The following is a 14957-nucleotide window of genomic DNA, read 5'->3' as shown; positions in this document are numbered from 1 at the left end:
TCTAGGGACATAAAAAGCAGGGAACATTTTATGTCACAAAGGCCACATGGAAACGAGGAAGCTGGAGATGATATTTGTGCTGCACGGAAGCGCCAGGATAGAGAGACGTCTTTGGCTGGTTCAGGTCCAAGAGGAAGCAATACAGAAGATCTGCAGCTCCATTCAAGGGTGGCTTCCAGACAAGGAGACTTACATTCCACAGGGATGTAACCTTTTGGCCAAGACACATCAGGACTGAGGAACGATATAGGTCCTGGTTAGAAGGAAACGGCACTTCCCAACTGTCCATCAAGTTTGGTCTCCAAATCATAACCTCCTCAACTCAACATGAAAGCCAGCAAACCTATCCTGTCTTTTGAGGTAGACGCTCTTTATGACCATCAACTCTTCTGCGGATACATCTGAGCCCCTATTTAAAGCCATCGAAGCAATCTGGCCCTTTCTAGCAAGGCTAAGAGGACACAGAGCCATCAAGCCAAGCAACGTTCCCTTAGATGGTAGAGAACTGCTTCTTAGCAACCTCCCTGTAACTTCAGCGGAGGGAATATCATACTTTAATCAAGGGTTACACAACAAAGCACTTTCTACAAAGACAGGCTATAAAGTGCCTGGAGTGGCCTTGGCTGCTCAGAAGACAAGGAAGCGTGGCAAGAAAGGAAAAAGATCCACAAGAACATGGAAGGGAGGCTCAAGGACACATCCTGAACTGCTCAGTGCCTAACCAGAACCCATCACTTGGGAGATTTTCTATCACTCGCCAATCTCCAGCCCCAACATCGAGATCTCGGTACTTCTTAATTAAACCACCTTGACCTAAAATGTCCCTCTGCATCAACGGCAGCTTGGAGCTCTCAACCGCATTTGTAGCTTCTCCATCCCTGGGCACCATTTGCCTTTAATCAAAACCTAATTGCGTATAAGAATGTTTTCTTGCAGCTAAATGGGGGCAGGGGAGGGAAGGGTCTGGGGCTGTTTTAATTAAGAGACTTGAGCAGGAATGGAACCTCTACAATCATTCAGGACAAGCTTCTCGTTTCTCTCCAAGTTCCATCAATCAACCCACAGTGGCCAATCCCGGTCACCAGTCCCTGCCCAACCCTGATTCCCTTTATCATTTCTCTTGTCATCGGTCTTCAACTGGGCGGCCAAGGATGGGGCTGCTCAGACGGTCAATCCTGAAGGACCAGGACAAAGCTCTGGATGTTGGCCAGTCTGCTTTACAGCCCATCAACTCTTGAACCACGATGGTCCTACCACTAATTTTCTCCCCAGAGTGCGCTCTTTTCTTTCTTACTGACTGTCCTCCAGGCCACAAATCAAGGCACAATTTATCTTTCATCTAGAACCCACGTGTCATATAAGACATTATCAAGCTCACTTGGCTGTGTCGGCTGTTGTCCTTTTGTTGGCTATCAAGCCTTTTGTTGGTTATCAAGCCTTTCACTTGATTTTCCTTGCTCTGATTTATTAGATGGGTTCCATTTAATTTTGTTTCATAGCAGAGACATTTTTATTTTTCTTGAATGGTAAATTGCTTTGGGCAACTCTGGACCCTGAAAGGAAACTGCTTCTCTCTAACGCAAGCGAGTGTCAGCTGGCCTGGGTGGACGCTTACTGGAAGTTCTTAAACTGCTTCCCACAAAGATAAGAAGAAGGAAATCTCATCTGGGATGGGCATAAAATTAGCCAAAAAAAACCAAGGTGGCTACAGGATTGTCCCAGGAACTCAGTAGCACAAAATTATCTCTCTCCTTGCCTTGCTGAGTTCTACCTAGAGCCAAGGTCTGCTAGAGACCCCCAGCATAGGGTGAGATGGGGATGCCCTCCTGCCCCCTCTTCCCTCTCAGAACAGTCAGCCCCAGTTCTGGCTGCCTCGTTTTTACATTACGCTGGTAATATCAGCTCTCTTTGGGCACTACAATGCCAGCCTCCTTGCCATCTGCCAAAAACGCCTGCTAACTATCTGTATATATCTGTCTCTTTATTAGTAAATTGGATACGCCCCACCACTTCCAAGCCGGGTCTCCCCAGCACAGCTTACGACCACCTTATCGGAACAGGCCTGGCGGATAAAGGTGCAGGTGAGGGTGGCAGGCCCGACCCTCGCGGGGTTCAGGCCCCAAAGCATTTTGGCCCCCATCGCCCAGGCCAGGCTGACTGGCACGTGGCAGGTGGATGCAGTGAGTGGCGGAGATTTAGGTCATGTTTTCAAAATCTATTTTGGGTAAACACATCCCCCCCTCTTCTCCAACCTGGTGGCATGTAAGGCACTCTGCCTCCCCTCTCAGCACTGCTGAGGACCACGTCGTCGTGAATCCTGCATCCCTCTGGCCACCCTGACTGGCATCCCATCCACAGCAGCTGCTTTGCTAGCCTGCAAGAAAGCAGAAGCAGCCACTGGAGGACTACAGCACTGCCTGGGGGGGGAGCGGCCCCTGGGGCAGAGGGGAGGGATCCTGGCTCCGAGCCAAGGGGGAAGGTCTCCCTCTCCCGCTCACTCCAAGGGCAACTGGTCAGCCACTGTGGGAAACAAAGCCCTGGATCAACACTAGTGGGATTCTTTCTTCGGGCTTACCTCACCGGAAGGCATCAGCGAGTGTGGAAGTAGGCAGAGAAAAAAGGAAGCAGATTGCCAAATCCTGCCCTAGGAAAAAAAATTCTCTAGAAGGTGTGGTGTTTTCTTCAAATAAACAGACAGACTGTCAAGCGCTCCTCAAATAAACAGCATCAGCCAACCCTCGGAGCTCTTAAAATGTGCCACTTTGATCTCCTCTTGGCTTCCCTTCCAGCTACCAAACGGCTCCTTTTCACATCAGCCGCAGAAATCCACCACTTTGGCTGTTAGGTGCATCTGGCAGCTGGTAGCCAACAGCCATCCCAAAAACAGCCAATGTTTTGCTATTTACTTGGGTGGAGATGCTGAACCGCAGGTGGGGAGGAAGGCTGCCCCCCACCCAAATGGATGGGCCCGACTTGACCCCAGGAAACATGTGAAGGTCAAAATGCTGATGTAACGATTCTTGGTCAGGGTGAAAGAGACGCTCCAAGCCACGTCTAGAGGGCCGAGAACCCAGGTGGATGCCGTGGCTTTTTTTTTCTTAGCAAAAAACCATCTCTGACCGCCCTGCTGCGGCTGCAGCAACGGAGGTCTGAGCTGCAGGGTGAAGCCACCTGGCTCAGCAGCGCCTGAGTTTTCTAAGCCAGGTTCCTTGAGTTCTTTCTTGCAAGCCCAGGGTGTGATGAACAGCAAGGAAGAGATTGCAACCAATTGGGGGGGGGGAGAGTATGCAAGGGGCCACTTGGGTGATGTTCAATCAATTATATAAGCTGAAATTGTGTGGCTGGATGTCAGCGGTTTTTAAAAAAGGAAATCCAGCTTGTGTTTTTATTTATTTATCTTTACTAAAATCTATTAGCTTTCTTGCTTGGAAAGAGAGAGAGAGGAACCCGTATTCTCCATTAAGGAAATCCGCAGTTTTAGCAGGAGTCCAGCAATGTGCAGCCCAGCCTCTCCGCAAAGCTGCTGGGGCCGCTGGAGTCGGATTCCATCAGGGCGAATCTCCACCCTGAGCACTTAGCGCCATCAAACATTCATGGCTCCCTCCTTGGCCCATCAGGCTCTTGCCTGAAGACCAGCCCTGGCCAAGCAGGCCCTGCTCAGAAGATGCCATCACTTCCAAGGCTTCAACCCCTGCCGAGAAAATGCTCCTCGAGGGGGGGGGAGGAGGAACTGAATGGTTGGAGGGGAGACTCAATTTTCTGTCCATCCATCTATGTATCTCCTTATCAGATCCCACACCGCTGGTGATCTGCTTTGTAACCCTCCTCTAACACTTAAACTCCCCAGGATGGTTGCTCTCAACCTTGGCAGCTTTGAGATGGGTGGACTTCAACTCCCAGAATGCCCCAGCCAGCAAGGCAGGCAGTCCTGAGTTTCTTTCTGGTGCTTTCCACTCTGCCTGGACTGATGGCAATTTCTCCTCCCCCAGCAGCTCATCCATTCCCTTCCCAGAATCAGCTCTGCCACCTTCCTTTAGCCTGCCCGGCTCTGGTGAGGGTGCCGAGACCGCTACGCCAGAGGCAGAAAGCCAGGGGCGCCCCAGTCTCTAAGAGACCCTGCCTTGGCCTCTCTGGCCTACGATGCCCCAAATCTGCCCGCTCTGAAATGGAGACTCGTGCCTGGGATGGCCTGGGGAGCTGGCCACACCCACAGCAAGGCTTCGTTGACGTCCTACGCTCAGTCCTAAATCGTGGCTGCCAATCACAGGGCCTCAGTCCAAAAGCCAAATAAGCTGCTTGAGTGAGACTGTCTGGATTCAGACAACCAGCAAGCCAGAAAGTACAGCTTGGAAATCACAACACCTCCCTGGCCGCAACATGCGAAGACAAAGAGCAACAAACCCCATCGATTGTTCCTTGAATGCAGAAACAGACCGTATTTCCCCTGATTTTCTCCCACACAAGTCAGAGTCATTGTTGAGGGGGCGGTGTACCGGTTCCCCGCGTGGGACAGCAACCAAGGTTTACCCTGGGTCCAAGCCGCAAGTGGCTTGCCCGGTTGTGACACGTCGCGCTTTGTGCCTTTAGTCATTAAGGTTCCTGAGCCACGTTTACTCAGTAAGCCTGCCGAAGAGACCCAGCCAACGATGGCTTATAGAATAAGCCATAAGTAAGCAAATCAAACTGCGCTTGAGCGCGTTCGAGTTCAGCCTTTGATCCAAACCCTCCCCGAAGTCCTTCAGGCGGGCACTTCCCATGCCAGTTGGCACAAGTCTAAATACAGTCATGTGCCAATCTTTACAGTTATTTCCTTGCCACCCACACAAATCGCAACGGTGCCCGGGGTTCCCCACGCAAGAGAACTGGCCGCAAAGTCAAGGGCTACGACACAGAATTGTGCCACAACTTAAAACGACGACTATGAAGGCCTCGCCTGGTGTAAAACGCTTGGTCAAGTGTTCTGCTCCCCACATTGCACCAAAATGAAAAAGGGAAAGAGAAAAACTATTAAACTGTCAGATCCAGTTAAAGCTAGCATGTTCTCAGGCACCCTTAATAGATGACAAAGCGGAGAAAGAAAACATGTTTGACAGAACCAATATGGACCTCCTCCTGTTTACTCCATACAAATAAGATGCCTCAGTTGCGCCCAGGGAGCCCGCAATCAGCTGGGGCTTTCCATTAAGCCGAATTTTCCCAAAAAGAGAGGAACCAAATTGGCTCCGAAGACAAAGCTCCTCTTCCTATCTCAAAAGAGAGGCTGGTTATCCACCTTTGGCAGACGTCCAAGTTAATTCCCATGAGCTGGATAGCCCTGGGTCTTTCCTTACGAGGGGAAAGACCCCCAAGCACCAAAGGCACCCGGGGAGACCCGCTCACCTGCTCCACGGGCACCTTCTGCCCCCCAGGTGGCCAAGCTGAACAAGACGCCAGGCTTCCGTTTGGGGAGGCCCAACAAACCCTCAATCCTGCGGTCAGGGCCCCCCTTTTTATTGGCCTGCTGAAGGATGAGACCTCCGCAGGGGGCGGTCCCCTCGGGTGGGCCGCCCAAAAGGAGCTGTGGGACATGATGCAGAAGAGGGCCACTCGCATGAGGGGGGCACATAGGTCTCCCCGATTCGGAACCTTTACTTAAGGGGAGGAGGAAGAGGAGCATGAAAGGAAGTGGGGGTGCTGGGACAAATAAGCTGGGGGTGCTTCCTGAAGCAACGATGGCTGCAGAGCTGGCTTCGGGTGGAGTCATGGCCCTAGACATTTCTCCAGAATGGGAGGTCAGAGGAATCTGAACAGGTCTGCAGCTGGGAAAGGCTTGGGAGGGACCCCAACCCCAACACTCACCCGCCTCGTCCTGGGGAGGGAAGGCTGGCCCAGAAGAGCCCTAGGCCTGAGTGAGTCTCTGGGCCGCAGGTGCAGCTGTCACATGACACCTGTGGGCTGGTGGGTTATGGGTGAGGGACCCATTTGACCTTTAGCCTCCCTCCAAACGCTCTTGGCCCTGTCCACTTGGGGGGGGAGACAGGCAGGAGAGGCCCCCAGGACACACATTGCGCACACAGCACTGAACGGAATTAACAGCACTAAATGGAATTAAAATTAAAAATTAAAAAAAACGAAGCTTGGTTCACTCAGTTTCTACAACAGACTGCGAGTGGCCACATTCACACAACTGAGAAGGTGGCTTGGTGTCTTATAGTGCCGAGGGTGAACTCAGCCCGTCTTTATGGACTTCTGATCAGCTTCAGCCAAGAAGAATTGGGGGATCTGAAAGAGCCGATTGTCTCTCTACAGCAGCTAATCCTGCTTGTTCTTGAGAAGCTGCAGGTTGGCGTGGGAAGCCCCTGCACCAGCCCACCCCACAGCTCAGAAGCAGAAGATTCAGCTGAAGACCCTCGGTACAGACGGGCCATCGGTCACTTGCCCTGCCACGGGCCAGCAAACAAAGCATCCAGCTGAGAACCATTGGAGGCCGAGCATCAGAACCAGAGGTGGACACTGGATGTTGTCCAGCTGCCAATCCCTGTGGAAAGGAGGAGGTGAAGGGTCCCCTGGGGCCCCCTCCTGCCCGACCAGCTGCCAACCCCTGTCCACAACCTCACTGGGGCAATACTTGCAGCACTGACACAGCATTTTGGCAGGGGAAAAGAGACACACAGGCACACACACAGGCCCCATGAATCCAGGTCTGTTTCAAGACAAATCTCTCTCTCTCTCTACACACACACACACACACACACACACACACACACACAGGGAGAGGGAGGGAGGGAGAGGGAGGGAGAGAGAAGCAGCCTCTGTAGTGAGCAGAGCCTGGGAGGCAGAGAAGAGAGATAACCTGGGGGGGGCTTTTTTCTCCTAATCTCGCCTTTCTTTTGGGGAGGGGGAGGCTGGGTGGCCGTGGTGAACCAGGCACTAAGAAAGAAAGCTTTTCTTGGAAAGCCAGAAGCGGCTCTGAGTCAAGCAGCCCCCCCCCCAATCCTCAACTCTTTACATAAGTGGAAGCGAGATTGGCTCGCAAGCCCTTCGGGAAGGGTGGCAGCAGCCGAGATTTCGGGGACGCAGCAGCAGCAGCAACACGACAAACGCCGGTCCGTCCGCCTGCAGAGGCAGCCCTAGAGGTGCAGTGGAGGAGGCAGGAGGCTCGCCCGTCCCCACCTGCGATGCCCCCTCCCTGCTGCATTTCAAGGGACACAATCCTGCAGCGGGCAGATCTCAGCCGAGAGGATCGATCTGGCAGGAAGAAGAGATCTTCTCGGCTGAAGCAAGAAATATGGAGATTTTAATTTTAATTTAATTTAATAACATTTATATACCGCCCTTCTCCCTGAGGACTCAGGGCGGTTCACAGGGCAGAATAAAATAGCGAATACAAACATTAAAATAAGATTAAACAAATTGCCCTAGTTAAAAACAATATAAATACAACACTAAAAACCCCCAGAAAAGTTAAAAAACGAAAAATAAAATAACCCCAACACTCCCCCTCAGGCTAGGCCGGCTTGTACAAACAGAAATGTCTTGAGATCGCGACGAAAGGAGCGAAGATCGGGCGCCATCCGGAGCTCAACCGGTAGCTGATTCCACAGCTCCGGAGCGCCCACAGAGAAGGATCTCCCCCTGGGGGCCACCAATCGGCATTCTCTGATCGGTGGCACCCTGAGGAGGCCCTCTCTGTGGGAACGCACAGGGCGCAGGGAGCTTGATGCCGGCAGCAGATGTTCCCTGAGGTACTCCGGCCCCATGCCATGGAGTGCTTTAAATACCGTTACCAGTACCTTGAATCTCACCCGGAAGACAACTGGCAACCAATGCAGCTCACGGAGCAGAGGCGTAACGTGGGAGTATCGGGAGGCTCCCAACACCACTCTCGCGGCTGCATTCTGTACCAGTTGGAGCTTCCGAGTAGTCCTCAAGGGCAGCCCCATGTAGAGAGCGTTGCAGTAGTCCAGACGAGAGGACACGAGCGCATGAGTGACCGTGCATAAATCGTCCCGGCTAAGATAGGGCCGCAACTGACGCACCAGGCGAACCTGTGCGAAGGCCCCCCTAGTCACGGCTCCTATATGGTCTTCCAAAGTGAGCCGTGAATCTAGGAGGACCCCCAAGTTGCGAGCCCTATCTACGGGGGGTAATAGTTCACCCCCCATAACTAGAGGTGGAATGTCCGAATAAACCCGGGACGAAGGTATGCAAAGCCACTCAGTCTTGTCGGGGTTGAGTTGGAGTCTGTTCCTCCCCATCCAGACCCGAACCGCCTCCAGGCAACGGGACATCACGTTGAGGGCATCACTGGGGTGGTTTGGGGTCGAAAAGAAAAGTTGGGTATCATCAGCGTACTGATGATACCCAACTCCAAAGCCACGAATGATCTCACCCAGCGGCTTCATGTAGATGTTGAACAGGAGAGGCGAGAGGACCGACCCCTGAGGAACTCCACAAATGAGAGACCTCGCGGTCGACCTCTGCCCCCCTGCCAACACCGACTGCGAACGTCCCAAGAGATAGGAGGAGAACCACTGTAAAACTGTGCCTCCCACTCCCAATCCCCTGAGACGCCGCAGCAAGATACCATGGTCGATGGTATCGAAAGCCGCCGAGAGGTCTAATAGGACTAGGACAGAGGAATGCCCCCTGTCCCGAGCCCTCCAGAGATCATTCACCAGCGCGACCAATGCCGTCTCCGTGCTGTACCCGGGCCTGAAACCCGATTGGTACGGGTCTAGATAATCCGCTTCATCCAGGACCAAAGGGAGCTGATGCGCCACCACACTCTCAACAACCTTCGCAAGAAAGCGAAGGTTGGAGACAGGACGAAAGTTGTTCAATACAGCCGGGTCCAGGACAGGCTTCTTGAGGAGAGGCCTCACCACCGCCTCCTTCAAGACGGCGGGGAAGATACCCTCACTCAAAGAGGCCGATATAACTGCCTGGAACCAGCTGCGTGTCCTCTCCCGGGCTGCATAAACCAGCCAGGAAGGGCACGGGTCCAGTAAACATGTGGTGGCGCTCAGCCTCCCCATGATCCTGTCCACTTCCTCCGGAGTTACAGAATCAAACTCCTCCCAGATGGTATCGACAAGACCACCCGTGTCCTGATCGTCAGACTCTGCCCAGTCAGAGTCCAAACCGGTCCGAATCCGAGCGATTTTGTCCGACAGATGTTGGTTAAACTCCTCGGCACGTCCCTGCAAGGGATCCTCCCTCACCTCCTGATTTAGGAGGGAGCGAGTCACCCTAAACAGGGCGGCCGGGCGATTATCTGCGGACGCAATAAGGGTGGCGAAGTGGTTAGACCTCGCCTCCCTAATTGCAGCGAGATAAGACCTAATATAGGCTCTTAGTCGCAATCGGTCGGGTTCAGATCGGGTGGACCTCCAACCGCTCTCTAGGCCCCGTCTCCGACGCTTCATCTCCCGGAGCTCCGCAGAAAACCATGGAGCCCGACGGGATCTGCACCGGGTCAGGGGCCGCAAGGGTACAACTCGGTCAAGGGCCTCAGTGGCCGTCCTTTCCCAGGCCTCCACTAGGGTCTCGGCCGAGCTGTGAGTGAGGGAGGCAGGTGGGGACCCCAGCGCCGCCTGGAACCTTTGGGGATCCATTAAGCGTCTGGGGCGGTACCATTTGAGTGGTTCCAAACACCCACGGCGGGGGGTGGCAAAACGGAAGACCAGCCGCAGGAGATGATGATCGGTCCATGTCACCTCACCCTGTGGGTGAAGAACGATTCAGAGGCAGCACCACGTGTGAAGGGCTCTGGGGAAAGGCGCTGGGCAGCCCAGGGATCGTCCCCACTGCCGGAGCCCCAGACCCCCAAGGAAAGCCCAGGACGGACCAAACGGAACAGGGACACCAGCTCCAGACTTCCCTGGGACCCGCAAGCCAGCAGGTGTGGTGCAGCCTCCCCCACAGAGGAAGAGCTTGAGAGAGGCGAAGGGGGGCCGAAGAGTCAGAAGAGAAGGGGGTCCTTAACAGGCCCCCTCTGGCCTTACCCTGGTCCTAAACAGCTCCACACGGGTCAGCGGGGCCATCTTATTGCCGGGACCCCAAGGAGTGCCTGCTTAGCATCTCCGAGGAGGACCCGGCAAAGGGAGCTCTCCTCTGCACAGGCTGCCTTTACCCAGAGCGTCTCACTGCCGCATAAGGTGGCAACGGCCACTGGTGGAAACGGGCCACCAACAAATGAGGTCCTCGGCTGCACTGGCCTTCAAGCGCTGTCTTCAAGCACGGGGTGCAAGAGGCCATCACCAAGTCAAGGCACCCCCAGCCGTACCAGAGGCTGACGGTGGCGTCAGCCTACTGTCATTGCACCCACCGCTGCCAATTCCACAAGCATCCTGATCCACCAGCCACCAGCCTGACTGGCATCTGCTTCTGGGATGGAAGCTCCACCCTGCATCCACTCTGGCGGCCATCTCCACATCGCCTGGGTCTTCTCTGACCTTGTCTCTTGCTAGCCTGGTAACAAAACCTCTGCAGGAAAGCCCCAGCAAAGGCCCCTCAAGATCCTAGCCCTTTGGCCTGGAGCCCTGCAAGCCAACCAGGTGGACGCTAACTTTTCCATGGGCCTGCAAGAGGACCGCCTCTGACCGGCTGACCCCTCCCCTCCCAATCCTATGATCGGTCCCAACAAGCCACCTGCTCTGCCCCATCCAAAGTCACTGCACGGGGCATTGCCCCAGAAGCTGCCAACACAGCCAGGCAACGGCCTGCATCGGCAAGGCACGGGTTCAAGCAGCGCCCACAAAGTGGCCCGTGACCCTGCTGGAATAACGTTAGGGCTGATTCGTGCTACGTCGGTACGTCCTAAGTGTCTCCAGCAACGTTTGGGAAGCAGCACAAGAACATCAGGCACAGAAGGGTCCCTGGCCTAAGAGATGAGGGGGATGCGAGAGACGATTCCTTCCCCGCTCCCTCCGACTCCACAAGCAACTCCAGGATCCTTAATCTGGCAGGTAAACCCAATTCTACTGACACTCAGCAGGAGAGGAAACCGCCAGCCTGAGAGGGAGGCCCCTGCTAGGAAGAGCCTCTCTGTCTGGGCTGCCCCCCACTCCAAGTCCTCCCCAGGCTGGGGGCTTCAGGCCAGCAGCTGCTTCTCCCCAAGACCTCCCCCCTTGCTTGATCCCAAGAGAAAAACTTCTGCTAGGCCTCCTCAGACTGGAGCTGAGTTTAAGGAGCACCGTCTGGGGAGGTGCATGTACAGAAATACAGAATAACAGATTTGGAAGGGACCTTGGAGGTCTTCTAGTCCAACCCCCCCCCCCTGCTCAGGCAGGAGACCCTAGACCACTTCAGATAGATGGACCAGCCAGGCCCCGATTCTGCCAAGGATGTGGAAGGCAGCACTCAGGCGGTGCAGGACACGGGTTGCCAACACCTCCTTCAGGGGAGGCACAACTGTAGCCCCCCCCCCCGGAAACCGTAGGCCAACGGATGGAAGCCCCCTTCCCCACCCCGCCACCCGCAGAGCGGAGGAGCCACAGTGCCCCTCGGTCCCTCTTCCCCCCTACCTTCTCTGCCATGATCATGGAGGAGCCCCCGTGGATGCCCAGGATGGGGATAGAAGTCTGCGAGGAGATAAAATCCAGAATCTGGGCAACAGCCTCCTGGCCGGTGTCGTCTCCGAAAACCACCCCGTGGATCCTGGTACCCGAGATCAAGTCGCAGATGTGGGTGATGATGCTCTTGGGGTCGGTCTGGTTGATCAGGAGGGGCACCACGTTAATGTCAGTGGGGAGCCCCCCGGCCACGTCCCGGCTGCTGAGAGCACGAACGTCCCTTTCTGTGACACTCGGGATCCTTCCCAAAATGACCGCGATGTTCAGGATCGGGGAGCTTCTCTCTGCCCCGTGGACGAGGGCCAGATCCGCCAAAAACGCCTGGAGCATCAGCAGATTCCAGCACACGCATGCCATCTTGACCAGCACCATGCCCTGCAAAGGGGGCCAGAGTGAACCCGGGCGCCCTCCTGCTCAGCTGGAGGGGCCGGCAGACCCATTGGCAGGCAGACCCCAGACCACCGGGCCCTCCGAAGGGGTGGGGGTGTCGCATAACGCCCCCCTGCCTCCTCCCAACTCTCCGCTGGCTTCAGAGCAGAGCCACCAGCCTGAGCCACGTCGTCGTGTCGCATCTGTGGAGGAGCCACTCTGCAAGACCCCTCCTGTACAGACAAGGAAAGAGAAGCTGCCAGGCTGTGGGGTGAGGGACACCCGGTGACTGGGGGGATCGGGGAGGGGCCTCTGCCCATCTAAGAGAAGCCGCTGAGCCGGGCCAGGCGCCCCTCTCTGCCTGCCGCAGCCACTAACATGGAACCGGCGGCAGCTCCTCGGCGGGGCATCCTCCGGCCTTCCCTCCAGTGGGATGGATGGCTGACTGCTCAAGCTAAACCAGCCTCAGGCACGGGGGGGGGGGGGGGACGATTCCAGCAGCCCCTCCTCAGCTGGACCTTTCTGGCTGCTCCCTTCCTGGGCCTCTGAGCACAGGCTACCTGGGGTCACGGAGGAAGGGGCCCTTCCGGCAGGGTTGGGGGCCCGACCTCAGGCTTCCTCCTGGAATGACACCCCCCACCCTCGCCATGCCTCCTGGAGGGGGCTGCTGCTCGCCAAGGGGTCCTACGTCTTCCCAGCCAGACCGTCCCCCCCTCCAGCCAGGGGGGGCTCAGTGTGCCATCTCCAGTGACCCCCCCCCGCCCCCGTTCCAGCAAAGCAGGGCTCCTCAGAGATCTTCTTTCCCCAGGCGGAGGGGGAAGTGTGTGGGAGGAGGGGGTCGCTGCAGCCCCTGCCCACTCCCCTCCCCCCTTTGCAGACTGCATTTGGATGCAGCCTCAGAGGTCGGATCTGTTGCAGGGCAGATTTACCATCCCCCCCCCACAGACACACTGCAGTCAGATCAGGCGAGGATTTTTGTGGAAGGGAGAGGGGGCTTTCCGTGGGCCTTTTAAACTCGCCTCATTGATTCTTGTTTCGCCAGGTCTTCTGAACGCCGCACCAGGCTACCTGGCTGGGCGACGGGGGGGGGGGGGAAGCCCGGCCCCCTCCAAACTGCGGCCGGCCCTTCTCGGCTCCCCGTCCCGCGCGGGGGGGGAGGCAAAGGCGAGCCCAGAGCGCCCCCCGGCCCCGCCCGCCTCCCTTCCCGGCCGAAGGAGCGCCGCCGCTTACCGGGGTCGTGAGAAACGGGAGACGAGGCGGCCGCAAAGTTGGGCATTTCGCACGGCTGCTCAGCGGCGCGCGTCCAGGGGGGCTGCCGTCCGTCCCGCCACAGGCGCCGGGGCCGGGGGCTGCGCCGCGCCTCGCCTCCGCTGGCGGCGGGGGGGCCTCTGGGTGCAAACGGGCTCTGCGGGCGGGTCAGAAGAAGGCCGGCCGGTTAGCGCCGGGGAAGGGGGAAGCGAGGCCGCGTCGAGGAGTTCCAAAACGTTCCGTTAAACGAGCGCCTGAACACGCCGCCGCCGCCGCCGCCGCCGCGGCACTTGAAAAAGTTGCCGAAACGCCATCCCGGAGATGCCCTCCTCGCGGTGGCCCGCCCTCCGGGAGCCGCGGACTACAAATCCCATCGCCTGCACCGGCCAAGGCGGGTGGGAAATGCGATACGGCCCCTCCGAAGGACCCCAGCGCGGGGGGGGGGAGGGACGGAGGGGGCATGACTGACCCCCGGGGGCGGGCTCGCCGTCTTCTTCGGGACCCGCTCCCGCTGCCTCGGCCCGCCCAGGGACCACGGCCGGCCGGCCCGCCCGCCCCGGCTCCGGGCACGTCCTCACGGCGGAGGGCGCGAAGCGGGCGGGGGCTCTGCGGAGGCGCAGCCGGTCCGCCAACCAGCCAGCCCCCGCGATGCTTCGCAGCCGCCCGCCCAGCAAGGCTCACCCTCCACGCGGCCGGACGGGAGCAGCCGGCCGGACCCTCCCCGAATCTCGGCGCTCGCCCGAGCGACCTGCCTCGCACCGGGCTCCCGCGGGGCTGCGGGGGGAGCCGAGCGCCGAGCGCGCCCGGGGCCAGAAGCTCCCGGCCTCGCCACCGTACTCACCGCAGCGCCGGCCTTCGCCATAATGCCCCGGGGGGCGGCCGCCCCGCATCTCCGAGGCCGTCCGGGCAGCGGGCAGAGGCGCGCCGCCGCCGGGCTCGGCTCCTCGGCAGGAGGGGCAGCCCCCGCCGCGCCCCCCTCCCCTCCCGGCCCGCCGCGCCGCGCCGCCGCCGCCGCCGCCGCCGCTTCCTCCGGGCAAGTCGGGGGGGCTTGCGGGGCGAAGGCCCCGGCCGGGGGGCAGGCAGGGCGGGAGGGCGGCCGCGCAGCTCGGCGCCGCCCGCGTCCCGGCGGGGAGAGCCTGCCCTGCGGAGCGCGCTCGCTCGCTCGCTCGCCCGGGACCAGCGGCGGCGCTGCAGTCCGGCGCCGGGCGGAGCTCAGTCGCGCAGCAGCCCAGCCAGCCAGCCCGCCGGCGGGCGGACGGGCGGAGAGAAGCCGGGCCCGGAGGGGAGGGGAGGGGAGGGGAGGGGAGGGGAGGGGGCGGAGTCGCCGGGGGCGCAGCCCGGGGCCCACGTGGGGACACTCCGGTCCGGCCGCAACGAGCCCGACGGCCACCCCCCCAGCCGGACTGATCTCTGCCAAGCTGGGGGGGGCAACCCGGGTGGCCGCGAGTGGGCAGCCGTCCTTCCCTCTGCCAGGGAAGCCCCCAGGGCGCCCCCAGAGAGGGCAGGCGGGGGGGGGTCTTCAACTCTCAGGGGGCTGCAGCCTCCTTCAGAAACCAGCCCCCACCTCAACGGAAAGAGGCCTGTTGCCCCCCCCCCCAAAGGCCTTGGTCACTGAATTACAGGAAACAAAGAAACCTGGCTAAAAACTCTGGTATAAAGCTGGCAAGAGCCACAAGGCGGCCGGACTGGCTGAAGAGTTCTGCTTGACCCAGAGTCTTGGGCCTCACTCTCACCAACAGACCAGACCAGATCCTGCACAGCCAACGGGCGCTTTCTTCCTTATTC

At 58.3% G+C, this 14957-nt stretch overlaps 1 protein-coding gene across 1 annotated transcript in view; it reads right to left on the bottom strand.

Moving 5' to 3' along the window:
• GRIN2A (glutamate ionotropic receptor NMDA type subunit 2A) overlaps nt 1-11927 on the bottom strand; it is a gene marked incomplete at both ends in the record, with an annotated part of 49084 nt that extends 37157 nt beyond the window's left edge. The window contains one exon of the mRNA XM_081338583.1: nt 11508-11927. Within this exon, the coding sequence (XP_081194709.1) occupies nt 11508-11927 (420 nt within the window). The remainder of the gene's footprint in view (nt 1-11507) is intronic.
• Nucleotides 11928-14957: the final 3030 nt, after the last annotated feature.

Source organism: Vipera berus, assembly GCF_964194415.1.
Source record: "Vipera berus genome assembly, chromosome: 13".
Lineage (NCBI taxonomy): Eukaryota > Metazoa > Chordata > Lepidosauria > Squamata > Viperidae > Vipera > Vipera berus.
This window is presented reverse-complemented; position numbering and strand designations above follow the sequence as displayed.